This window comes from Rutilus rutilus (genome assembly GCF_951802725.1).
Source record: "Rutilus rutilus genome assembly, chromosome: 1".
Taxonomy (NCBI): Eukaryota; Metazoa; Chordata; class Actinopteri; order Cypriniformes; family Leuciscidae; genus Rutilus; species Rutilus rutilus.
In genome coordinates, this window is record NC_140209.1 from 73,180,476 (window position 1) to 73,208,357 (window position 27,882).

The 27,882-nt window shown below is 37.6% G+C and overlaps 1 protein-coding gene across 1 annotated transcript in view; it reads left to right on the top strand.

Annotated features, from left to right (window-relative positions):
• The window catches only part of LOC311305794 (uncharacterized protein), a 1,216,100-nt gene extending 1,189,410 nt beyond the window's left edge, over nt 1–26,690 (top strand). Inside the window, exons 60-68 of the mRNA XM_084433664.1 lie at nt 4,982–5,155; nt 13,314–13,487; nt 13,717–13,890; nt 19,309–19,482; nt 19,717–19,890; nt 23,776–23,949; nt 24,184–24,357; nt 24,592–24,753; nt 26,264–26,690. Of these exons, the coding sequence (XP_084289790.1) occupies nt 4,982–5,155; nt 13,314–13,487; nt 13,717–13,890; nt 19,309–19,482; nt 19,717–19,890; nt 23,776–23,949; nt 24,184–24,357; nt 24,592–24,753; nt 26,264–26,582 (1,699 nt within the window). The 3' untranslated portion in view covers nt 26,583–26,690. The remainder of the gene's footprint in view (nt 1–4,981; nt 5,156–13,313; nt 13,488–13,716; nt 13,891–19,308; nt 19,483–19,716; nt 19,891–23,775; nt 23,950–24,183; nt 24,358–24,591; nt 24,754–26,263) is intronic.
• Nucleotides 26,691–27,882: the final 1,192 nt, after the last annotated feature.

A 27,882-nucleotide genomic window follows, 5' to 3' on the forward strand; every position in this document is an offset into this window, starting at 1 on the left:
ACATCTGACATCTGAACAGGATGTACTGTACGAAACCAATGGAAAACTCGTGTCTTTGAGTGTGTGCATATGCGTGTATATACATAGTTTGGAAAATGAAACTAGACAGTCTGTTAGAATCTTGTGATTAACAAATGAAGTCATCATTAAAACAAAGTTTGCTTTACCTAGTAACAGAGGGGTTTGCATATGAAGAACCAATCAAATAATGGGGAAATTATGAAATGCAGCCTGACATTTATGCCATACCTCGATTCTATAAAAACTGTTGTATCTGTGTTTTACGGTGGGATTTCTCAATGGAATTTGTCTGAGATCCTCCGGCCTTGATTCTTCTTGGGAGAGTTTCTCTGAGAACTGCTCGAAGACTCTCCCGGCCGTTATTAAAGCATTTAAAGGACATTTGCTGAAAGTCTGTCTGTTAATTTCTGCTTAAACTGGTCAGTTTAGGGAAGCAAGTTAGTTAGAAACTCGGCCAGTTGTCGACGGAAGACGCAAAGAGCTGGAGTATAAAGGTTATTAAGTGTCGATTGTAGACGCAACAGTTTTATTTATTAAGTGTCGATTTGTAGACGCTAGATAGTCGGGATTTAGGAAAAAATCCACTACAACATCAACACCTGCTTTATTAACAGTAGAAGTGAATCATTTCAGTGTGAAAACAGACTTGGTCAGACTGTAGGAAAACGCTAGCCTGGGAAAACCCAGACTACTTCCGGCGAATTTTAATTCTCTCTCCAGGATAGTCTGGAGAAGAGCCCATTCAAACTCATTTCTGTGCCGCCGAAATCGCGGCACCAATCAGAAACGTTTGGGGAGGGATTTACATGATGACGACAGTGCAGCGACGCTGAAGGAGATTTCATTACAAAGATGGATGCCGCCGTGGAACATCACTCGTTCGAATCAGTTATCGCGTCTGTTTTGAGCGATTTAAACTTACCGTTTTCGTTAAAACCGGAGCAAAGAACAACACTCAAAGCATACATCATCTCCTTCATCGATCTGATCGCAAAGACCCGCCCTCCTTAGTTACTGTCGCTATGCCCGACAAGTTATGCTGCTCTCACGCCACACCATGTTCTCACGCAGTGAAAAATACATCGCGGAGCAGAGAGGAGACTGACAACACGCTGACAGACAGGACAGACCAGGTTACTTTTCGGTTACTTTTGATATTAAACATATAAAACAAAGTCTCACCTTTCAAATTTGGTCATTTTTTAAAAGAAATTTAAACGATACATACCGTTTTGTGGCTCTTTAATGTGTCTGACAGATCGCTGTAGAGCATCAGTTAAAGCTGCTCGTGAACCAATCATCACTTCCTTCTAGTTCATTTATAGCATCAAATAAACATGAATGAACATGGGAAGGATTGTTGTTTTAACCACGGAAAGACGTCAGTACACTCCGTTATTCATGTTCAAATCCTCCCATTTTAATCTGCTATCTCTCCTGACTGCTTTGTCGGACAAAATGGCGGATGGCGGATCATGATTGGTTAGATCGCCTGTCAATCAAGCTCCCTGCGAAGGGAGCTACGTCGGTTGGTGACGCCCCTTTGGAAATGAATTGTCTACATAGCTTCGCCAGACCCTACACTCAGTTTCAACTGAGAAGGGTCTGGTTTTAACCAGGCTAGGAAAACGCTGCACTCCTGCTAAAATCAGTGCAGTTCCAGCTATGAATTAGCGCGCGCGATTTTCACAAGTGCACATCCGCCGTGTTGATGAATTTGACATTCAGCCAATTTCAAAGTAAATTCTATTTGTAAATTAATATATAAGAGTATATATATTAACTATTATTAAAATATATTTAAATATATATATATATATATATATATCATAATACTAATATAGCCTAATAAAAATCATTTTTATCATAAAACCAATTTCCAAGTAAACCATATTTTTTAATTATTATTATAATTATTATATAAAATATAATAATATTAATATAATATATCATAAAACTAATTTCTAAGTAAAACTATATATACATACATTTTAATTATTCTTAAATTATTAGGCTATATGAATTATTAAAATATTTTAAAATAAAAAAAATATCGGATATTAAAAAAATATATAATTATTAAATTATTAAATACATTTTATTTGGATGTAGTAACATGTACAGTACACTCACAAAATGAGTTACAATCAACTGATTTCACCAGTCCGTATTTTAATGCTGTGAAAATCCCACTCCCCCTGCTAAACCCATCTTGTTTTTTAGCAGTTTTATTTTTATTTAAAAAAGGGCACCTGACCGCAAAGCAATTGCTCCAGCTATTTTAATTGTATATCCATAAGCTATGTAAGATGTAAAATTGAAAGAATGAATTAAATAAATAATGCTTTTTGGGGCCCTAATGTGCTGGAAAATAACTATTAATAAAAAAAAAAAAAGTAAGTTTTTTTTACATTCTTAGCTTTAAGTGTCAATTATCACTAATAATTGTTTGTTACATTTTCTATTTTGTTTCATTTCTATTTTTAAGACGCAATTAAGCAAAAAACAAACAAACAAAAAGACAGGTATTTGCCTCATATATACACACAATATGTATTTGATGAACTCTTAAAGCCTATCTTCGTGAAAAAAGGTTAAATATTATTATTTTCAATGACATTCATGTGCAATGGGGGGAGTAGGCCTAATACAATATGTTCGAACCACAGCGTGTTTAACACACAAACGATAAGTTCAGTTAAATTAAGTGAAATTAACAGTTTTGTTTTGATAGCTGGTAGCTTTATTCCTTACCCGTACAAGTTTATAGTTTGAATCGATCTGCCATGTTTTTTTGTTTGTTTGTGTTTGTTTTTTGCATCTTTTATTAACACTAGTTCACTTTCTTTTAATTTATTTAAGTGTAGACAAAGCTTCCATGCAGGATCTGGGTGCTTGCTGTGTGAAAAATCGATCGATAAACAGATATAGCAAAGGAAGTGCATTTAAACTCGCTTTGCGCGTGCACGCGAGGGGGAGTGCGATTTGTCCGGGGAGTCGGATTTCGGTAGGCTACAACACCGGCAACGGTAAATGGCAGTGAGCCCAGCCCACCCATCCGAGAAGTGTCAGCTCTTATTTTGAAAAGGGCTTATTGAGGGGGCGTGACATCACATTGAAGCAATACCCCTGATTGGCTGATTACACGTGTGGATTGTAGTCACACACTCTGCGGAAAGATAGTGCCAAAAAGATCTGTAGACGTGTGCAGAGGGATCTGTGAATGCCCTGTGATCTGCAAACACAGATTCAACACTTGCATGCTGAGCTTTGCACAGAATGTGTAAGAATGTCTTTTTACAGTGGTTTGAAAATACAAGTTAGACTGTGTTTGTTTGCAAATGGTGAAGGAGGGCATTTGTAGATTTTTAATGGGAAAAACAGCGAAACAGTTGTGCCAAAATTCTGAAAACAAATGCTACACAATCTACAAACAAATAATGACCCTCATGCGCAGACAAATCACTTTGCATTCATTCAAATTCTGGTTGTCAAGTACAAGTCACTGATTTCTATTTGTGAATCATAAAGAGTTTGTTTGCGGATTTTAAATCTATTTGTAGATCACATTTTATATTTGTATGTCATGAAGAGTCTGTTTGTGGATTTTTTTATCTATTTGTAGATCTTGTTTTACATTTGCGGATCATGAGGAGTTTGTTTGCAGATTTTAAATTTATTTGTAGATCTTGTTTTGTGTTTACAAATTGTATTATGCATTTTTGACTCATAGTCTCTTCATTTTCAATGATTATGGCATTATTTTGTCACAACAGCGAAACAATAGTGCCAGAATTCTGAAAACAAATGTGACACAATCTACAAACAGAACATGATCTTCACCTGCTAACAAGTCACTTTACATTCATTCAAATTCTGGTTATCAAGTACAAGTCACTGATTTCTATTTGTGAATCAGGATGCGTTTATTTGTGGATTTTTATCTTTTTGTAGATCATGCCGACGCACTGGCGAAGGTTAACAGGTTTTAATTTAAATAATTTGAACTACCTTTTACAAAACTTGTTTGATTGTCTTCTGCTTAAGGAAATACTTTTAGTCCTTAATCTGATCATGTCAGTTTATACAGTTATTCTTTATACAGTTATTCTTTGTTCATGTTAGTTCACAGGGGATTTTTTGGAATGTAAAAATGTATTAGTAAATGTTTAAAGTCGGCATGAAATCAAAATGGACCCTATTTACTTTGTTAGCGCATTTTACTAGTCTTGTGGTGAACAATTAGTCCGTGCAAGTTAAAACACAGAAAAAAATTTTTTGGCTTCGTAATCTTTAATCAAAATCTGAAAATGCCCCTCCCCTCTGCCTTGGAGGACCTTCTCTGATGACGTTGGTTTGACGGCTTGGTTTGGGAAACGCTTAACCACTCCCCTCAAATCGTTAGTCTGTAATGAGCGAGAGATGGAGAGGAGGAGCGCTAGAGTAAAACCCTGCCCTCTGTTCAATATTCCTTTTCACTGGGAAATACGTCACAGCACTGGAGAAAAGTCGTTTGCAACTTCCGGTTCACGCGGACTTTAAACTTAAGGTTATTAAATGCTGTATAGTATTGTCCATCATGGGTTCATGTTAACTAATGTAGTTAATGTTAACAAATGAAACCTTACTATAAAGTTTTAGCAAGTAGGCAATGTGTCTGAAAACAACCGACATAAACACATTTGACCCAGCGAGCAAACCAAGGGTAACATTGACATGAAAGAACCTTAAAGATTCAATGAAATGAATGAATGTGTAAACTAACATAAATAGATCAACGCTTTCAACCTTTGTATTGTTACAATGTTGGTAGTATATTTAAATGAACAATGTGTAGTCTTTCTCCATGTTACCTTTACCTTGATATCCCTGTTTATTTGTCAGCAAAAGTCTGTTGGATGAAGATGAACACGTTAGTTGATCATCATAGATCTGAGTCATTTTCTCTTTCTGTCTTCAGTCTGAATAGATGCAGTATTACAGAGAAACAGAGTCTCATCCTGACTTCAGCTCTGAAATCAAACCCGTCACACCTGAGAGAGCTGAACCTGAGCTGGAATACACTAGGAGACTCTGGAGTGAAAAACCTCAGTGATCTACTGATGAACCCACAACTCAGGCTGGAGAAACTACAGTTAGTATCATTATACTGTACAGCAATTACAGTGTGACTGAAGTTTATTTATTTGAAGACAGCAGGGCTTATGTTTCATTGTTTATAGCAGTGCACTTTCTGGGTTTCCCCTATTGCTCACAGGGGGTTAAAGTGGGATGTGAGTGTGCCGTACGGACTCTTATTCTGGCTGTACTGAAGACGAAGCGGTTTGACCAATCAGATGAAAGGGGCGTTTCTGCACCGCCCACATGTGCAAACGAAATATCAAAGCCATAAACTGATTTGTAAACCACAAACGAAAAATTAGAAATCGAGCCGAAATCTCATTTTCCGTTTATTAAACTAAACGAAACACCGAATAAACGATCCGTCTTTTCATTTCTCGTTATTCCATTCCAAACAGGAAATGAAATGATCAGATGATACACGGACCGTGTCGTGTGTTCATTCGTTTTTGGATTTAATATTGAAAGTAGAAAAACGAGAAAACACTTCCTTTTTCGTTTTTTAATTTTTTTCAAAAAAACTAAAAACAAGTATTCATCTTGATTTTTCGCTTTTCGTTCTCAGGTAGAAACATTTATAAACAGCTTGAATATTTGATTTCTACACGTAGGCGGGAATGAAATGCTCCTTTCCTCTGATTTGTCAGCCGAAGATCAAACTGTCCCGTCATCAGTTCTTCCTCAGCTCCGCTCAGCAGAATAAAAGTCCTCCGCTGCTGCAGTTGTACGGATTCTGAACGCGTTTATTGCAACTACTACATTTCATCTTTTCCTCATCAAACACCCAGACTAATGGGGGTGGGATGCGGGGCTTTAACATTTCAAAGCCGCGATGTACAGAAAATCACACAAAGATATAGAAAAAATTTATAAAAACATTTTGGATCAATAAAACTAAGAAATAACATAACTCCAGAAAGGCCACACTGCAGACATTTCACATGCAAATCAAATTAAATCGGCTAAATTACCTGTGCGAGCAGGCTCTAAGTACAGCACAACATCGATGCACCGAAAAAATAAATAATTAATTTACTAAATTAAATTAGAACAGAATATACCTTTCTAATAAATAAAAATACAAAACTAAATAAATCAGAATCAAGTCACAAGATGAGGAGCAAATGTGTGCAAAATGCCTAAAGTGCAGGGGAACATATATTCAAAACACAAGCCACAAATAGTTAGATTAGATAACCCTGACAGATCAATAAATAAAATAAAAATAAAGAAATTGCTAAAATAACGATAGTAGACAGAATTTTCAACTTTGACTTTTTAACTGCAGAAACAACAATAAATGCTAAACTGGAGTGGCAGTCTTTTAGCTAAACATGTTCACAGGACCCAAAAATCAAATTACAACCGGCTGAAAAGTTTTGAAATCACTTGTACCCTATACCTGATCGAGAGAACAAACCCAGTCTTTCACTCTGTCTGTGTCCGTTGGAGTCTTTTCAAATTGTGCGCGCGGATAAAATACATTCTAAAACACTTAACGTGAAAAACGCTTAACGACTTAATCTCCTAAAATAGTTAAATTAAAATATCAAATTATGTAAAGATAACGCTTTACTATAGGAGGAACGCATTGCGTTCATATTCTGGGTTCATATGCTTATCATAGTATGGTTTCTTAATAAAGTCTGTACTGTGTACATTAAGCCACGTTAAAGGGTTAGTTCACCCAAAAATGAAAATTCTGTCAGTAATTACTCACCCTCATGTTGTTCCAACCACGTAAGACCTTCGTTCATCTTCGGAACACAAATTAAGATATTTTTATTTTTTTATTTTTTTTCAACATTGTATTTATTGATTTTTGAAACATTTACATTAAAACAACACAGGAAAATATATAAATAAAAATACATAATTACAGTAAAAATTATAATAAAATAATAGAAAATAAATAATAAATAAAATAAACGACAACATCTATACTATACAAGCGTCAAGACAATGGTACATTAATCATAACATGGTGAATGTTATATCTGGTTACACAGAGAATAAACTATTTGGTTCAGCTTCCTTCAAAAATTCTATAAAGGGGTTCCACACTTTGAAAAATTTTCCAGGTTTTCCCTTAACAATATATGTGAGTTTCTCCAGAGCCAAACAAGCAGACAATTCCTGTAACCATTGTTTAATATTAGGGATTTCTGTGTTTTTCCAATGACGAGCCACTACAAGTTTTGCTTGTAATAAACAGAAAGTCAACATTTTCTTACTAGAGTTAGTTAAAGAGCAAGTTACAGGGAAAATATTAAATATACAAAGTTTAGGACATTTGGGGATATTCTTTTTCACCACCAGAGACAAAAAGTCCAAAACCTTTTCCCAAAAAAGTTGAACTTGAGGGCACTTCCATAAGCAATGATATAAAGTTCCAACATCTAGGTTGCATTTTATACATTGATTGGGAATGTTGGGATTAAATTTATGGAGCAATTCTGGAGTTATGTATACTCTCATTATCCACTTGTACTGCAGAAGTTTAAATCTGGTATTAATTGTCTGGGTTTGGGCCTTTAAGCAGATACTCTGCCATTCATCTTCAGTTATATTCTCACTTATATCTTGACACCAAGCCAAACGTTTTTTCTCCGTATTTTCTTTACAGTTAGTGCAGATCAGTTTATAAAACAAGGAAACTTGCCTAGCACCATTAAGGTGATTTAAAGTAATTTTTTCCAAAGGGGACAGCTCTGGTAAGAGAAGAGAATGCTGTGTTTTATTGATAAAATTCCTAATTTGAAGATATTTAAAAAAATTGGTTTTAGGCAAATCAAACTTTTGTCTTAATTCCTGAAAATTGAGCATAGTTTCATTGCTAAATAAATCTGCCACCTTGTTCAAGCCTTTTGATGCCCAGATTTTAAAGCCACCATCATGTGTCCCTGGTGTAAACATAGTGTTTCCCCAAATAGGGGTAAATTGTGATAATTGTGGAATCTGTCCAATATGTTTCAAAACGTCATACCATACCACAATAGTATTTTTAACAAAGGGGTTGGAAGTGGCTTTTTTCAGTTTGGGCAGGGGTGCTGAATACAGATACAGATTCAAAGGCAATTTTTGAGTTGTGCTCGCCTCAATCTGTACCCAAGGGATAGAATTATCATTTGTAAACCAAAACATTGCTGCTCTTAGCTGAGCTGCCCAGTAGTACCACTTAAGATTAGGCAACTGCAACCCTCCCCTCTCATATGGTAAATACAAAAGAGAGAGCCTCAGTCTGGGACGTCGATTTGCCCAAATAAAATTGGTGAAAAGCTTCTTCATATTACCGAAAAAATTATGTGGTGGAGGCAGAGGAATTGATTGAAATAAATATAAACATTTTGGGAGAACATTCATTTTTAATATATTAATACGTCCAATCTGAGAAATTGGTAGGGATGACCATTTATTAATTGATTCAGTGATAAATTTAGTTATATTATTATAATTACTGGTAGCCAAATTTTTTATGTCTGCGGTGATATTAATACCAAGATATTTAAAATCTTCATGAGCGTTTTTAAAGGGGGTCTGGAAGGGAGGTGTGAGACGTTCCGTTTCTTTTAGAAATAGGATCATAGATTTTGACTCATTCACTTTATATCCTGAAAAAGATCCAAATGATTTAATTAGGCACAATAAAGAAGGCACAGATGTACTTAAATTGGATAGAAATAATATAATGTCATCAGCATATAAAGCTATTTTATTTTCAAGACCGCCAATTGTAATCCCTGCTATATCTCCACTTCTTCGCACTGCAATAGCCAAAGGCTCAATAGCCAATGTAAAAAGAAGTGGCGAAAGGGGGCATCCCTGACGTGTGCCTCGAGAGAGTGGAAAAGATTTAGAGATTATATTATTAGTCAATATCTCTGCTGTGGGTTTTGAATATAAAATTTTTATCCATTTTATAAAATACGGACCGATACCGAAATGAGAGAGTGTATCAAAAAGATAGTCCCACTCCACCCTATCAAAAGCCTTCTCGGCATCTAAAGAAAGTAAAGCTGTATCCGAGACTCCTTTTGATGAGTGTATGACATTTAACACACGACGTATATTATGAAAAGCTTGTCTACCTCTTATAAAACCATTTTGATCAGAATCAATCAGTAAAGGTAAATACTTATCAAGTCTACTGGCTAAAACTTTAGCAATTATCTTTGTGTCTGAATTTAAAAGACTAATGGGCCTGTAAGAGCCACATTTCGTGGGATCTTTCCCTGGCTTAGGAATTAAAGTTATGAGGGCTGAACGCAAGGAGAGGGGAAGTTCACCAATATTGAATGATTCATTTATCATATCCATCATTGGGGTCATCAATTTATCGCGAAAGATCTTATAGATGTCTATAGGTAGACCATCAGGACCTGGTGCTTTCCCACCATTCATACAATTAATGGCTGCTTTCAGATCTGCTACTTCAATTGGTTGATCCAATATTTTGGAGTCTTCCTCAGACAGAGACTGTATCTGAATCTCATTCATAAATTTTTTATAATGGTGGGTATTCTCCGGAGGAGTCGATTTATAAAGATCTTCATAATAATTTCTAAAAGCATTATTAATTTCAGTTGGAATCGTGGTGTTCTGTCCATCTATAGTTACTATCTTGTTAATCCTCCCTTCATTTTGTTGAGCCTTAATTCGCCATGCCAATAACCTTCCAGCCTTTTCTCCTTGGTCATAATATGTTTGTTTCAGCCTAGTTATATTAGCCGCAGCTTTATTAGTAGAGATGTAATTAAATTCTGCTTTAAGTAGCAAAAGTTTATGTCTCAGTTCAGGAGTATCTTGTTTGAAAATGTCTTCTTCTAAGTCCTTGATACTCTGTTCCAATTCGATCATCTTAAGGACAGACCTGTTTGTCTTAGAACTAGTAAAGCTGATAATTTGCCCCCTAATATAGGCCTTAAATGCCTCCCATCTTATTGAAGCAGATGTCTGGTTTGTATTAAACTCAAAAAATATGTCAATTTGATTTCCAACAAAATCCAGAAATTCAGAGATATGTAGCCACTTTATATTTAGACGCCATCTAGATGGGCTTTTGATTACAGTTCTGAGAGTATATTTCAGTGATAATGCTGCATGATCTGATAAAACAATACTACTATATTTACAGTTAGATATATAATCAATCAAATCCTTTGAAATAAGAAAATAGTCTATTCTGGAGTAAGTATGAAAAGATGAGGAGTAGCAAGAAAATTCTTTCTTTGTTGGGTTTTGAAGCCTCCAGACATCACTTAAATTAAGGTCTTTAATGTATTGATTAATTATGATCCTACTTTGCGAATGAGAAGTGTCAATACCTGTGGAACGGTCAAATTTAGGATCTAAGGTACAATTAAAGTCTCCAGCGACTATTAAGATACCTTGAAGGGAGGACAGAATTAAGAAAAGGTTATTAAAGAAATTTGGTTCGTCTGTATTAGGCCCATAAACATTTACAAGATTGCAATATTCGTTGAGCATCCTACCATTGATTATAACATATCTACCCAATGGATCACGAATAGTTTTTAATATGTGAAATGGAACTGATTTATGTATCAGCACAGCTACCCCTCTTGAGTGCGAGCTATATGATGCTGCTATAACCTGCCCTGGCCATCTTCTACGCAGTTTAATGATTTCGCCGGATAATAAATGTGTTTCTTGCAGGAATAATATTTTAGGATGGAGGTAGTTAACTCTATTCATCACTTGTTTCAATTTAGTTAGGTTACAAAGCCCTCGCACATTCCAAGATGTCAATGTAAGACTAGAATCCCTTGACATTTGCAACAAAATTGAATATTCTAAATATTCTTGGTAGTCCAAACATTAATGACCTGTTCCAGTAAATGACCCTGTAACCTTTTTGTATAGTATAAAGCTGTACCAGAAAGCTGAAATGCAAGTATATATAAAAAAAAAAAAAAAAAGAACACACACCCGATCCCCAGCACGTGCACAAGAAAGAACACACAGATGCACGGCGAACATCCCTTTTTCTTTGTCTAGAACTGTAGTTACGTACTCTAACAGTCCTCTAATAGGAACGCTATAAAGTTGCTGAATTAAGAGAAACAAATAAATAAAAATAAAAATATAAAAAATTGCAATTGTGTCCAAAACAAAAATATTAAACGCACGCTCTCAAAGACCAAGTATTATGACCATTTAACCAAAAGAAAATAGGCTCCGCTATGCTAAATAATCAACACATTAATAATTCTGCTTAGTATTTCAAATCCAAGCCCAAATTAAGATATTTTTGATGAAATCTGAGAGCTGATCACTTCTCCATAGGCTGCTAGGTGACCGAAACTTGCTGGCCCAGAAAAGTTATTAAAGAGATCGTTAATATAGTCCAAGTGACTGCAGTGGCTCAATCTTAAGTATATCAAGCGACGAAAATACTTTTTGTGCGCAAAAAAACAACAAAAATAACGACTTTATTCCACTATTCATTTCCTTGTCTCTGGGCCTCGAGTTGGTTCACATAGTGTTTTTGCGCTGCGCGTCTGTGTTACATGTCACCACGTAGGCTCACTATTGGCCGACGCTGGTCATGTGTGTGATGCGTGATGACGTGTAACACAGACGCGCTGCGCAAAAACACTACGAGGCCCAGAGAGAAGGAAATGAATAGTGGAATAAAGCCGTTATTTTTGTTTGTTTGTGCGCACAAAAAGTATTCTCTTCACTTGATATACTTAAGATTAAGCCACTGTAGTCACTTGGACTATATTAACGATCTTAATAACTTTTCTGGGCCAGCAAGTTTCGGTCACCTAGCAGCCTATGGACAAGTGATCCAGCACTCATATTTCATCAAAAATATCTTCATTTATGTTCCGAAGATGAATGAAGGTCTTACGTGGTTGGAACAACATGAGGGTGAGTAATTACTGACAGAATTTAAATTTTTGGGTGAACTAACCCTTTAAAGTGCCTTTTAAGCGTTTTAAAAGCTTTTTTCACGTCAAGCATTTTAGAATGTCCCGTGGAAAACCAACTTGTTAACGTTGGCCGGCAGAAGTGCGATCATGGTTTTCCTGATGCTAAATCCAGCCTTGGAGAATATCCTTTCTGATGGTGTACATCCACACTTTAGATTTTCTTATCCCAGACATTGTTAAAGATTTAAATCCTTGCCGCCAAGACGCTCCTCTGTCGGTCACGGATTGAAAGTGAAACTTAAATATGTCGCGGGGTGTTTGGATTTATTCACGCACATTAAAAAAATATTTATTAAAAGCTTCATTCTTTGCACATTTTTATATACAGCATTATCATAATAGGCTGAATATTAACGTATTGACAGAAAACCAGTAGTTCTATGTGAAATCAGACATTGAGCTCCCTCATATAGCCAAAGTGGCATGATCCTCGTTTCATAACACCTCTGCGAAGATTCGACCGTGAGATCGGTAGTCGAATCCGGCTCCTCCAATCGAAGCATCGAATCTTCGACTATTCGGGGTCACCCCTAATATATACAGTATATACTTTTTTTTTTTCATCAATCTCTTTATTAAATTTTGAACATGAAATAAGAACAAACAAAGTTCCCCTTCACATACAAAGAAAAAAAAATACAAAAACATAAACACCAAGAATCAACAAAAATAAACGACAAACAACATAGTAACAATGAAGGAAAACAAAAACAAAATAAAAACACATTAACTAATAGCTGTGAGTGACGGTCCAAGAACTACTGCCCAGTCATTTGCAGCAAAAAACGTGGGACACTAAGTTTACTCAGGATTGTCTGGGAAGGTCAACTTCCCAACATATTAAAAAAAAGGGGGTATATATATATACTTTTTAACCACAAATGCCCGTCTTGTACCATCTCTGAGATGTGCCACGTATTACATCATCACGTTGGAAAGGTCACGCGTCACGTCATCAAAAAATGTGTTTTGGGGTTTTATGACCCTTTAAAAATGAAATGAAATGAATGTGTAAACATGAATACATCAACAATTTCAACCTTTGTATTGTTACAGTGTTGGTAGTATATTTAAATTAACAATGTGTAGTCTTTCTCCATGTTACCTTTACCTTGATATCCCTGTTTATTTGTCAGCAAAAGTCTGCTGGATGAAGATGAACACGTTAGTTGATCATCATAGATCTGAGTCATTTTCTCTTTCTGTCTTCAGTCTGAATAGATGCAGTATTACAGAGGAACAGAGTCTCATCCTGACTTCAGCTCTGAAATCAAACCCGTCACACCTGAGAGAGCTGGACCTGAGCGCGAATAAACTAGGAGACTCTGGAGTGAAGCGCTTATGTGCCGTACTGAAGGATTCACACTGTAAACTGGAGAGATTGAGGTCAGTCACATTCACATACAAGAATCAAAATGCTTAAAATCACTTCAACAGTTTAAATTAAAACACTTTAACATTGTATTTGTGCAAACTTAGTATTTTGTGATCTGGTGAAATAAAGATGAAGATCTCTCTTCCTCTCTCTGTTTTATTTGCTTATGAAGATGATGTGACTTTACAGAATAAAGAGTTTTCTTCCGTCTTATTTTATTCTCTCTCTCTGCTAATGTAGGTTAAGCTGCTGTGATATGACAGATGAAGGTTGTTCTGATGTGACTTCAGCTCTGAAATCAAACCCTTCACACCTGAGAGCGCTGGACCTGAGTTGGAATAAACTAGGAGACTCTGGAGTGAAAAACCTCAGTGATCTACTGATGAACCCACAACTCAAGCTGGAGAAACTACAGTTAGTATCATTATACTGTACAGCAATTACAGTGTGAATGAAGTTTATTTATTTGAAGACAGCAGGGCTTATGTTTCATTGTTTATAGCAGTGCACTTTCTGGGTTTCCCCTATTGCTCACAGGGGGTTAAAGTGGGATGTGAGTGTGCCGTACGGACTCTTATTCTGGCTGTACTGAAGACGAAGCAGTTTGACCAATCAGATGAAAGGGGCGTTTCAGCGCCGCCCACATGTGCAAACGAAATATCAAAGCCATAAACCGATTTGTAAACCACAAACGAAAAATTAGAAATCGAGCCGAAATCGTACTCGGTTACTAACGTAACCTCGGTTCTCTCTAGAAGAGGTCTCTCGTACTGCGTTTGTAAAAACGCAATGGGGAAAACTCTTTTCCACGAAATACTGAAGCCAAAAAATTATCCTATAATTTTGCATTGTTGTAAGGCGCGTTGCAGCAGCACACAGCCAAAGGCGAGACGGCTCGCTCGCTCATTGGCTGCTCTGCAGCAACTGCATTAGCCTATCGAGCGAGATCTGAGGTGACTTCCCGCCGAAACGGGTGTGGCCTAGCCTTATAAAAGGAGCTCGAAAAGGCTGATTCACTGATTTTTCAACGCCGAAGCGAACCAGAGTGAATCACATGCACGGCAGGGAACGCAGTACTCGTTCCCTCTTCTAGAGAGAACCGAGGTTACGTTAGTAACCGAGTACGTTCTCTTACGAGAGGTCTCTCGTACTGCGTTTATAAAAACGCAATGGGGACCCATTGTAAGACGCCGTGCATGCAGGGATCAACACTACTAAAACTGGAAGCGAAGTCCAGGATACAGAGTGCACAATCACCATAGGGACTCACAGAGAGCCCGGGAGAGAGGATGGGGAATCACTCTATCCATATATAGCAGCGTCACAGACGCAATATATGACATCACATAGACAAGGCGGAGAGCCTGAACTAATGCGGAAATGTGGGTCTTACGCAATACTGCCCATTCAGTATAACAGTCGGCAGCGCGCAGCGCTTTCGATCTCAGCGTTTCCGGATCAGAGAGAACTGATTCGCTCAAACCGACAATAGCTTAGCCTGCAAGGCGGGAACCTCAAGGTTATAAAACCTTATAAATGTAGACGGCGAGGCCCAACCTGCCGCCATACATATGTCCTGTAAGGAAATCCCACTAGACCAAGCCCACGAAGAGGCGACGCCTCTCGTGGAGTGCGCTCTAACACCCAATGGGCACTGTGAGCCCTTGGCGGTGTATGCCAGCGCTATGGCATCAACTATCCATCTGGATAGAGTCTGTTTCGAAACAGCCGCTCCCTTGGAACGTCCACTGAACGAGACAAATAGCTGCTCAGTCTGTCTGAAAACAGACGAGTGAGACACATAAGCTCTTAGCGCTCTAACTGGGCAAAGAGAGCTTGCGTCCCCTTCCTCGCCAGACACCGGGAGGGCATACAGGGAAATGACCTGAGCCCGAAACGGCGTGTTGAGGGATTTTGGGACGTAACCGTGCCTAGGTTTGAGTATGACTCTGGAGTCAATTGGCCCGAACTCTAAGGCGCGTGCAGGTCACCCACGTGCTTCACTGAAGCGAGAGCCAGCAAAAACACTGTCTTGAAAGACAGATGCTTGAGGCTAATTGTTTGGATAGGCTCGAAAGGATCACCTTTCATGGCTTCCAAAACAGTAGAGAGGTCCCACATAGGGACCGAGGGAGGTCTGGGAGGATTAAGCCTCCTAGCTCCCCTGAGGAAGCGGATGACTAAATCGTTTCTTCCCAACGACTGACCGAGCGTTGTCTTAGAGAACGCCCCGATAGCCGCCACATAGACTTTGAGCGTGGAAGGGGCTCTGCCCTTATCCAACAGCTCCTGTAGGAAGGAGAGAACCTCCGTCACCCCACAGTTCGAAGGGTGAAAAACCCCGAGCTGTGCACCAGCTGGAGAACACCGACCACTTCGAGGCATAGAGCCGTCTGGTAGACGGAGCCCTAGCCTGAGTGATAGTATTTAGCACTCCCACTGAGAGGTCAGCGGGTACCCGTTGAGCGCCCACACGTGGAGGGACCACAACTCCGGGTGAGGATGCCAAATCGAACCCCTGGCCTGAGAGAGGATGTCCCTCCTCAATGGCACTGGCCAAGGGGCAGTATCTGCTAACTGCATCAGAACTGGGAACCATGGTTGGTTCCTCCAGAACGGTGCTACAAGCAGTACTGAACATTTTGTTTCCCTGATCCGTTCTATCACCTGAGACAGGAGAGAGACGGGGGAAAAGCGTAGAGCGGACAGCGCGCTTTCGCTCTTGGAAAAAAACACGGGGCAGTGAGCGTTTTCGTGAGACGCGAACAGGTCCACTTCCGCTCTGCCAAATCTCTCCCACAACAGCTGGACTGTTTGCGGGTGTAGAGACCATTCGCCCGTCGGAATGTTGTTCCTGGACAGTCTGTCTGGTCCCAGGTTGTGTAGCCCGGGCACATGCACTGCTCTCAACGAGCGCAGGTTGCGCTGGGCCCAAAACAGGAGGCGTTCTGCCAACCTGTATAGGTTTCGGGACCTGAGACCGCCCTGGCGATTTATGTAGGACACCACAGACATATTGTCCGATCGGACTAAGACGTGGTGGCCCTCTATTAGGGGACGAAAACGCGACAGCGCGTTGTCCACTGCCAGCATTTCCAGGCAGTTGATATGTAGGAGCTTCTCCCGTTCTGACCACTGGCCGAAGAACGGTCTGCCTTCAAGCAGCACTCCCCATCCCGAGGTGGAGGCGTCCGTCGACACCACTTTCACTCTCGAGGAAATCCCCAGGCTTACACCTGATTGGTACCAGTCGCTTGCTTTCCAAGGTTCCAGAGCTGCGATGCAGCTCTGATTGACCCTGAGACGAAGCTGACCGGACGTCCACGCTCTGCGCGGTACTCGCGCTTTCAACCAGAACTGCAGAGGGCGCATACGGAGCAGACCCAGCTGAAGAACTGATGATGCTGAGGCCATAAGGCCGAGCATCCTTTGAAAACCCCTGAGCGGGACGATCGTTTCAGAAAAACTAAAAAGTATTCAGCTTGATTTCTCACTTTTCATTCTCAGGTAGAAACATTTATAAACAGCTTGAATATTTGATTTCTACACGTAGGCGGGAATGAAACGCTCCTTTCCTCTGATTTGTCAGCCGAAGATCAAACTGTCCCGTCATCAGTTCTTCCTCAGCTCCGCTCAGCAGAATAAAAGTCCTCCGCTGCTACAGTTGTACGGATTCTGAACGCGTTTATTGCAACTACTACATTTCATCTTTTCCTCATCAAACACCCAGACTAATGGGGGTGGGATGCGGGGCTTTAACATTTCAAAGTTGCGATGTACAGAAAATCACACAAAGATATAGAAAAAAATGTCTAAAAACATTTTGGATCAATAAAACTAAGAAATAACATAACTCCAGAAAGGCCACACTGCAGACATTTCACATGCAAATCAAATTAAATCGGCTAAATTACCTGTGCGAGCAGGCTCTAAGTACAGCACAACATCGATGCACCGAAAAAATTAATAATTAATTTACTAAATTAAATTAGAACAGAATATACCTTTCTAATAAATAAAAATACAAAACGAAATAAATCAGAATCAAGTCACAAGATGAGGAGCAAATGTGTGCAAAATGCCTAAAGTGCAGGGGAACATATATTCAAAACACACGCCACAAATAGTTAGATTAGATAACCCTGACAGATCAATAAATAAAATTTAAATAAAGAAATTGTTAAAATAACGATAGTAGCCAGAATTTTCAACTTTGTCTTTTTAACTGCAGAAACAACAATAAATGCTAAACTGAAGTGGCAGTCTTTTAGCTAAACATGTTCACAGCCTACAAAAATCAAATTACAACCGGCTGAAAAGTTTTGAAATCACTTGTACCCTATACCTGATCGAGAGAACAAACCCAGTCTTTCACTCTGTCTGTGTCCGTTGAAGTCATGTGCGCGCGGATAAAATACATTCTAAAACACTTAACGTGAAAAACGTTTAACGACTTAATCTCCTAAAATAGTTAAATTAAAATATCAAATTATGTAAAGATAACGCTTTACTATAGGAGGAACGCATTGCATTCATATTCTGGGTTCATCTGCTTATCTGCACATAGTTTCTTAATAAAGTGTGTACTGTGTACATTAAGCCACGTTAAAGTGCCTTTTAAGCGTTTTAAAAGCTTTTTTCACGTTAAGCATTTTAGAATGTCCCATGGAAAACCAACTTGTTAACGTCGGCCGGCAGAAGTGCGATCATGGTTTTCCTGATGCTAAATCCAGCCTTGGAGAATATCCTTTCTGATGGTGTACATCCACACTTTAGATTTTCTTATCCCAGACATTGTTAAAGATTTAAATTCTTGCCGCCAAGATGCTCCTCTGACGGTCACGGATTGAAAGTGAAACTTAAATCTGTCGCGGGGTGTTTGGATTTATTCACGCACATTAAAAAAATATTTATTAAAAGCTTCTTTCTTTGCACATTTTTATATACAGCATTATCATAATAGGCTGAATATTAACGTATTGACAGAAAACCAGTAGTTCTATGTGAAATCAGACATTGAGCGCCCTCATATAGCCAAAGTGGCATGATCCTCGTTTCATAACACCTCTGCGAAGATTCGACTGTGAGATCGGTAGTCGAATCAGGCTCCTCCTATCGAAGCATCGAATCTTCGACTATTCGGGGTCACCCCTAATATATACAGTATATACTTTTTTTTTTTTCATCAATCTCTTTATTAAATTTTGAACATGAAATAAGAACAAAGTTCCCCTTCACATACAAAGAAAAAAAAAATACAAAAACATAAACACCAAGAATCAACAAAAATAAACGACAAACAACATAGTAACAATGAAGGAAAAAAACACATTAACTAATAGCTGTGAGTGACGGTCCAAGAACTACTGCCCAGTCATTTGCAGCAAAAAACGTGGGACACTAAGTTTACTCAGGATTGTCTGGGAAGGTCAACTTCCCAACATATTAAAAAAAAGGGGTATATATATATATATATATATATATATACTTTTTAACCACAAATGCCCGTCTTGTACCATCTCTGAGATGTGCCACGTATTACATCATCACGTTGGAAAGGTCACGCGTCACGTCATCAAAAAATGTGTTTTGGGGTTTCATGACCCTTTAAAAATGAAATGAAATGAATGTGTAAACATAAATACATCAACAATTTCAACCTTTGTTTTGTTACAGTGTTGGTAGTATATTTAAATGAACAATGTGTAGTCTTTCTCCATGTTACCTTTACCTTGATATCCCTGTTTATTTGTCAGCAAAAGTCTGCTGGATGAAGATGAACACGTTAGTTGATCATCATAGATCTGAGTCATTTTCTCTTTCTGTCTTCAGTCTGAATAGATGCAGTATTACAGAGGAACAGAGTCTCATCCTGACTTCAGCTCTGAAATCAAACCCGTCACACCTGAGAGAGCTGGACCTGAGCTGGAATAAACTAGGAGACTCAGGAGTGAAGCGCTTATGTGCCGTACTAAAGGATTCACACTGTAAACTGGAGAGATTGAGGTCAGTCACATTCACATACAAGAATCAAAATACTTAAAATCACTTCAACAGTTTAAACTAAAACACTTTAACACTGTATTTGTGCAAACGTAGTATTTTGTGATCTGGTGAAATAAAGATGAAGATCTCTCTTCCTCTCTCTGTTTTATTTGCTTATGAAGATGATGTGACTTTACAGAATAAAGAGTTTTCTTTTCTTCTGTCTTCTTTTCTTCTCTCTCTCTGCTAATGTAGATTAAGCTGCTGTGATATGACAGATGAAGGTTGTTCTGATGTGACTTCAGCTCTGAAATCAAACCCGTCACACCTGAGAGAGCTGAACCTGAGCTGGAATAAACTAGGAGACTCTGGAGTGAAAAACCTCAGTGATCCACTGATGAACCCACAACTCAAGCTGGAGAAACTACAGTTAGTATCATTATACTGTACAGCAATTACAGTGTGACTGAAGTTTATTTATTTGAAGACAGCAGGGCTTATGTTTCATTGTTTATAGCAGTGCACTTTCTGGGTTTCCCCTATTGCTCACAGGGGGTTAAAGTGGGATGTGAGTGTGCCGTACGGACTCTTATTCTGGCTGTACGGAAGACGAAGCGGTTTGACCAATCAGATGAAAGGGGCATTTCAGCGCCGCCCACATGTTCAAACGAAATATCAAAGCCATAAACCGATTTGTAAACCACAAACGAAAAATTAGAAATCGAGCCGAAATCTCATTTTCCGTTTATTAAACTAAACAAAACACAGAATAAACAATCCGTCTTTTCATTTCTCGTTATTCCATTCCAAACAGGAAATGAAATGATCAGATGATACACGGACCGTGTCGTGTGTTCATTTGTTTTTTGATTTAATATTGAAAGTAGAAAAAAGAGAAAACACTTCCTTTTTCGTCTTTTTATTTTTTCAAACAAACTAAAAACAAGTATTCAGCTTGATTTTTCGCTTTTCGTTCTCAGGTAGAAACATTTATAAACAGCTTGAATATTTGATTTCTACACGTAGGCGGGAATGAAACGCTCCTTTCCTCTGATTTGTCAGCCGAAGATCAAACTGTCCCGTCATCAGTTCTTCCTCAGCTCCGCTCAGCAGAATAAAAGTCCTCCGCTGCTGCAGTTGTACGGATTCTGAACGCGTTTATTGCAACTACTACATTTCATCTTTTTCTCATCAAACACCCAGACTAATGGCTCGACACGACCCGCACCGGCCTCGACAGGGCTTTCTTATGAGGCTTTCAGTTCTCAAGTGCCAGGGGGTCCGTGAAATAATTTACTATAACCTACTGTATTTTCCGGACTGTAAACTAAAGTCACGTTTTTATCATGAAACACGTTGTGATTTATTCCAGAGTGACCTAGGCCTTTACAATGCATTTAACTTAGTTCACATAATCTAAATATTGACTTTCAAAAGTAGATGCAGCAAGAAGACTATCTGCTGTATTTTGGTTTATATATATACTAGGGGTGTCCCCGACTATGGATTTTCATAGTCGAATCAGAATCGTCAAGTCTTGCCTATCGTCGACTAATAGTCGAATCATGTGTACGGGGGTGGGGGTGGGGCTGGGGGTGGGGTTGTGGGGGTGGGGTTGTGGGGGTGGGGGTGGATGTGGGGACGGGGCTTTAACATTTCAAAGCCGCGATGTACAGAAAATCACACAAAGATATAGAAAAAAATGTATAAAAACATTTTGGATCAATAAAACTAAGAAATAACATAACTCCAGAAAGGCCACACTGCAGACATTTCACATGCAATTCAAATTAAATCGGCTAAATTACCTGTGCGAGCAGGCTCTAAGTACAGCACAACATCGATGCACCGAAAAAATAAATAATTAATTTACTAAATTAAATTAGAACAGAATATACCTTTCTAATAAATAAAAATACAAAACGAAATAAATCAGAATCAAGTCACAAGATGAGGAGCAAATGTGTGCAAAATGCCTAAAGTGCAGGGGAACATTCAAAACACAAGCCACAAATAGTTAGATTAGATAACCCTGACAGATCAATAAATAAAATAAAAATAAAGAAATTGTTAAAATAACGATAGTAGCCAGAATTTTCAACTTTGTCTTTTTAACTGCAGAAACAACAATAAATGCTAAACTGGAGTGGCAGTCTTTTTAGCTAAAAATGTTCACAGGACCCAAAAATCAAATTAGAACCGGCTGAAAAGTTTTGAAATCACTTGTACCTAATTCTCTTAGCAGCCAGTAAAAAAGTAATTACCAGAAAATGGTTAAAACCAGAGTCACCCACGGTGAAGGAGTGGATTGATATAACACATAATATATACGTGATGGAAAAATTATCTTTCTCCTTAAGAGCATTAAGGGAAGACTTCCTCCAAATATGGAATAAATGGATTGATTACATTAAACCAGTACGCCCAGACCTCTTTTGAAAGGTTATTTTTTTATGTTTTTAACTATTGGAATACGGCAATTTTGGGAATCTTCTGTAAGTAATAGCTCCCCATGTTCTATTGTATATAGTTACTGTTAAGAGGAGGAAACAAAGCATTGGTGACACTTGTAAAAACTTCTTTCCAGGCCTGAGAGAATACACTCTGTATTGATAATTGTTTTTATGTGTATATGAGTATGTATGTACAGTATATGTATATGTTTATTTTTCATTATTATTAATACTGTTTTGATATATATGTAATTGCATAAACTTTCAAGTGTCTTTGATTTAGGAATATATTGAAGGCCTGCTTTCTGTATTTCTCCTTGAAAAATGAAAAATAAAAAATTACAAAAAAAAAAAGAAATCACTTGTACCCTATACCTGATCGAGAGAACAAACCCAGTCTTTCACTCTGTCTGTGTCCGTTGGAGTCTTTTGTGCGCGCGGATAAAATACATTCTAAAACACTTAACGTGAAAAACGTTTAACGACTTAATCTCCTAAAATAGTTACATTAAAATATCAGATTATGTAAAGATAACGCTTTACTATAGGAGGAACGCATTGCGTTCATATTCTGGGTTCATCTGCTTATCATAGTATGGTTTCTTAATAAAGTGTGTACTGTGTACATTAAGCCACGTTAAAGTGCCTTTTAAGCGTTTTAAAAGCTTTTTTCACGTTAAGCATTTTATAATGTCCCGTGGAAAACCAACTTGTTAACGGCCGGCAGAAGTGCGATCATGGTTTTCCTGATGCTAAATCCAGCCTTGGAGAATATCCTTTCTGATGGTGTACATCCACACTTTAGATTTTCTTATCCCAGACATTGTTAAAGATTTAAATCCTTGCCGCCAAGACGCTCCTCTGTCGGTCACGGATTGAAAGTGAAACTAAAATCTGTCGCGGGGTGTTTGGATTTATTCACGCACGGTAAAAAATATTTATTAAAAGCTTCTTTCTTTGCACATTTTTATATACAGCATTATCATAATAGGCTGAATATTAACGTATTGACAGAAAACTGGTAGTTCTATGTGAAATCAGACATTGAGCGCCCTCATATAGCCAAAGTGGCATGATCCTCGTTTCATAACACCTCTGCGAAGATTCGACCGTGAGATCGGTAGTCGAATCAGGCTCCTCCAATCGAAGCATCGAATCTTCGACTATTCGGGGTCACCCCTAATATATACAGTATATACTTTTTTTTTTCATCAATCTCTTTATTAAATTTTGAACATGAAATAAGAACAAACAAAGTTCCCCTTCACATACAAAGAAAAAAAAATACAAAAACATAAACACCAAGAATCAACAAAAATAAACGACAAACAACATAGTAACAATGAAGGAAAAAAAACAACAAAAAAACACATTAACTAATAGCTGTGAGTGACGGTCCAAGAACTACTGCCCAGTCATTTGCAGCAAAAAACGTGGGACACTAAGTTTACTCAGGATTGTCTGGGAAGGTCAACTTCCCAACATATTCAAAAAAAGGGGGTATATATATATATATATACTTTTTAACCACAAATGCCCGTCTTGTACCATCTGAGATGTGCCACGTATTACATCATCACGTTGGAAAGGTCACGCGTCACGTCATCAAAAAATGTGTTTTGGGGTTTCATGACCCTTTAAAAATGAAATGAAATGAATGTGTAAACATGAATATATCAACAATTTCAACCTTTGTTTTGTCACAGTGTTGGTAGTATATTTAAATGAACAATGTGTAGTCTTTCTCCATGTTACCTTAACTTGATATCCCTGTTTATTTGTCAGCAAAAGTCTGCTGGATGAAGATGAACACGTTAGTTGATCATCATAGATCTGAGTCATTTTCTCTTTCTGTCTTCAGTCTGAATGATTGCAGTATTACAGAGGAACAGAGTCTCATCCTGACTTCAGCTCTGAAATCAAACCCGTCACACCTGAGAGAGCTGGACCTGAGCGGGAATACACTAGGAGACTCTGGAGTGAAGCACTTATGTGCCGTACTGAAGGATTCACACTGTAAACTGGAGAGATTGAGGTCAGTCACATTCGCATACAAGAATCAAAATGCTTAAAATCACTTCAACAGTTTAAACTAAAACACTTTAACACTGTATTTGTGCAAACTTAGTATTTTGTGATCTGGTGAAATAAAGATGAAGATCTCTCTTCCTCTCTCTGTTTTATTTGCTTATGAAGATGATGTGACTTTACAGAATAAAGAGTTTTCTTTTCTTCTGTCTTATTTTCTTCTCTCTCTCTGCTAATGTAGTTTAAGCTGCTGTTATATGACAGATGAAGGTTGTTCTGATGTGACTTCAGCTCTGAAATCAAACCCGTCACACCTGAGAGAGCTGGACCTGAGCGGGAATAAACTAGGAGACTCTGGAGTGAAAAACCTCAGTGATCTACTGATGAACCCACAACTCAAGCTGGAGAAACTAGAGTTAGTATCATTATACTGTACAGCAATTACAGTGTGACTGAAGTTTATTTATTTGAAGACAGCAGGGCTTATGTTTCATTGTTTATAGCAGTGCACTTTCTAAGTTTTTAAACTAAAACACTTTAGACTCAATATCTCACAGTGAGTCTGAGTTCACATTATATTTGTGTAAATTCTTCACATTCATGATTTGTTTGTAAGATAATCTCTCTTCCTCTGTTTGTGTCTTTCTAGTGTATATGGCTGTGGCATTACAGATGTTTCTTCTCTAACTCAGTCTTTGACTAACTCAAAAGCACTGCAGTTTCTAAAAGAGCTTGATCTGAGAGGCAATAATATAGGAGACTCAAAGCAGCGACTCAGAGACGAGCTACGAGACTCAAACTGTGTCCTGAGGTGAGGAAACATCACTGAGTTATTAAAGAGATCTTCATTTACCTCTGATATGTGAACAAACCTTTCAAACATTCGTGAAAGGAAATTATCATTAAGCTTTATTGCAACACAGGGTTTGTGTGAGAACAAAATGTGAAGTTATTGAAATGTTTAACACAAAGGAGGAAAGAACAAAAGCTCACTGTCACAGCTTTATACATTGTCGTAGAAATTTTAAACTGTATATTAAACTAACCATGTTTCTAACATCTAACCTTATTTAACATCTGACATCTGAACAGGATGTACTGTACGAAACCAATGGAAAACTCGTGTCTTTGAGTGTGTGCATATGTGTGTAAAAATAACATAGTTTGGGAAATGAAACTAGACAGTCTGTTAGAATCTTGTGATTAACAAATGAAGTCATCATTAAAACAAGGTTTGCTTTACCTAGTAACAGAGGGGTTTGCATATGAAGAACCAATCAGATAATGGGGAAATTATGTAATGCAGCCTGACATTTATGCCATACCTCGATTCTATAAAAACTGTTGTATCTGTGTTTTACGGTGGGATTTCTCAATGGAATTTGTCTGAGATCCTCCGGCCTTGATTCTTCTTGGGAGAGTTTTTCTGAGAACTGCTCGAAGACTCTCCCGGCCGTTATTAAAGCATTTAAAGGACATTTGCTGAAAGTCTGTCTGTTAATTTCTGCTTAAACTGGTCAGTTTAGGGAAGCAAGTTAGTTAGAAACTCGGCCAGTTGTCGACTGAAGACGCAAAGAGCTGGAGTATAAAGGTTATTAAGTGTCGATTGTAGACGCAACAGTTTTATTTATTAAGTGTCGATTTGTAGACGCTAGATAGTCGGGATTTAGGAAACAATCCACTACAACATCAACACCTGCTTTATTAACAGTAGAAGTGAATCATTTCAGTGTGAAAACAGACTTGGTCAGATTGTAGGAAAACGCTGCACTCCTGCTAAAATCAGTGCAGTTCCAGCTTCAGCTCACAGCGTCCAGCTCACATGAGAAATGTCTCTGTCTCTAGTGTGTTTTTACTGTGACAACTGTACACTTACTTTACTCTGTTATTTACTAAGAGCCTACAAACATGTTTAAACTAGAGGACAAACGGCTTTAACTAAAGGTTTGTGTTTGAACTCAAAATAACATTTGTGGTTATTTTGTGGTTTATTCCATACGCCGTACACTCATTAGTTTCTCCTTTACAGAGACTCAATAGGAGTCGCACCGACACACACACACACACACACACACACACACACACACACACACACACACACACACACACACACATATGAACATGATTCATGCTTTACATCTATTATATTTAAAAACACAAATATCTATCCAAGATCATGTATTGTCAGTAATTAATCTGATTACAGGAATTCAATTTAACTTATTTTTACAAAAAAAAAAAAAAAACAGTAATTGAAATATAATAATTTGCACTTTCTTCCACTGAACTCTAATTGTTTTCTCTTCTGTTCCACTTTACAGAGTAGATGAAGATCGATCACCAAACATCCCTGATAAAGGTCGATCACCAAACATCCCTGATAAAGGTCAATCACCAAACATCCCTGATAAAGGTCGATCACCAAACATCCCTGATAAATGTCGATCACCAAACATCCCTGATAAAGGTCGATCACCAAACATCCCTGATAAAGGTCGATCACCAAACATCCCTGATAAAGGTCGATCACCAAACATTCCTGATAAAGGTCGATCACCAAACATCCCTGATAAAGGTCGATCACCAAACATCCTTGATAAAGGTCGATCACCAAACTCTGACAGATGTGTTATATCATAGTGTGAAATGATCATGAGCAGAAACCATCAGGTGATCCACAGAAGAGTCTCACTACTGTCTATGAGGAGAAATAAATGTGTAAATGTGTAAATAAAAATATTATTTATAGATTTTTTTTTGTGTAAAATCTATGTTTTGGAATACATTCATACTTCACATTTGTGACTCTGATCTGTTATATATATATATATATATATATATATATGTATGTGTGTGTGTGTGTGTGTATATATATATATATATATATATTTTTTTTATATATATATATATATATATATATATATATATATATTTATATATATATTTATATATTGTTTTATATTATGTTGTGTATTTTTTTGGTGAGATATGTCCTCTATATTTATCTAACAATTTCTTCTCTCTTGTGACTATTCTACATTACGTAATCAGGTGATTGTCACATGACTAACTTACTGTTGTGTAAAAGGACTGTGAGTGTGTGTTTGCAACACCCTGGCTGTGTTCGAAACCGCATATTCACTGAGTAGGCACTTAATTTCAATAAGTACTTGCTTAACGAGCGCTAAAAGAGTAGGTACTATAGCCTGATCGCGTTAAGTATGAATGCGAGCCGTACATCATCCGCCATGTTGAGGTTATCATGTTACCTACAACGTTATCACAAGCGCACAAGCAAACTTAAAAGATATGATCAACAGCTTTAATTCATCTATCTGTAAATATCCTGATATTGATTAAACTTGCTCATTTTGTGGTTTTGTTGAAGAATCAAGTGCCCATTTATTTTGTGATTGTAGTTTAACCAATACATTTAGGGTTGATTTAAGTTCTTATATTTATCCCTATAATGTGACCCACAGTTTTATCCTTAAAGATGTTATTTTGTATTATAAAAACCCAAAATCATCATCTCTTGAATATGTTGTTAATTTCTTTATTTTATATGCAAAATGTTTCACCCACAAGCAAAAGTAGCTTAAATCTCATTTATGTTTAACTCGTTTCATCCTTTTTTTTAATGTATTATGATCAATTATTCAAATATTTAACCTTGTAATTGTGCTTTTCCCCCTGTGTATATAATCTAATTCTATGATAAATGCAAACCCATGATATTTATGTTTTCTTATTTTGTTTTGTTTATTGTCATTATGATTGTTCATTGTTAAAGAACTGGAATCTTTCCCTGATCTTGTATGTAACTATAAGTTATGAGTGACAGGTGCACTAACACTTCATCACATCAGTAACTCGACAGCCTAGAGCAGTTCTCCTCAGCGTGTGTAATGTGTGTAATGTCTGCACAGAGGAGACGGGC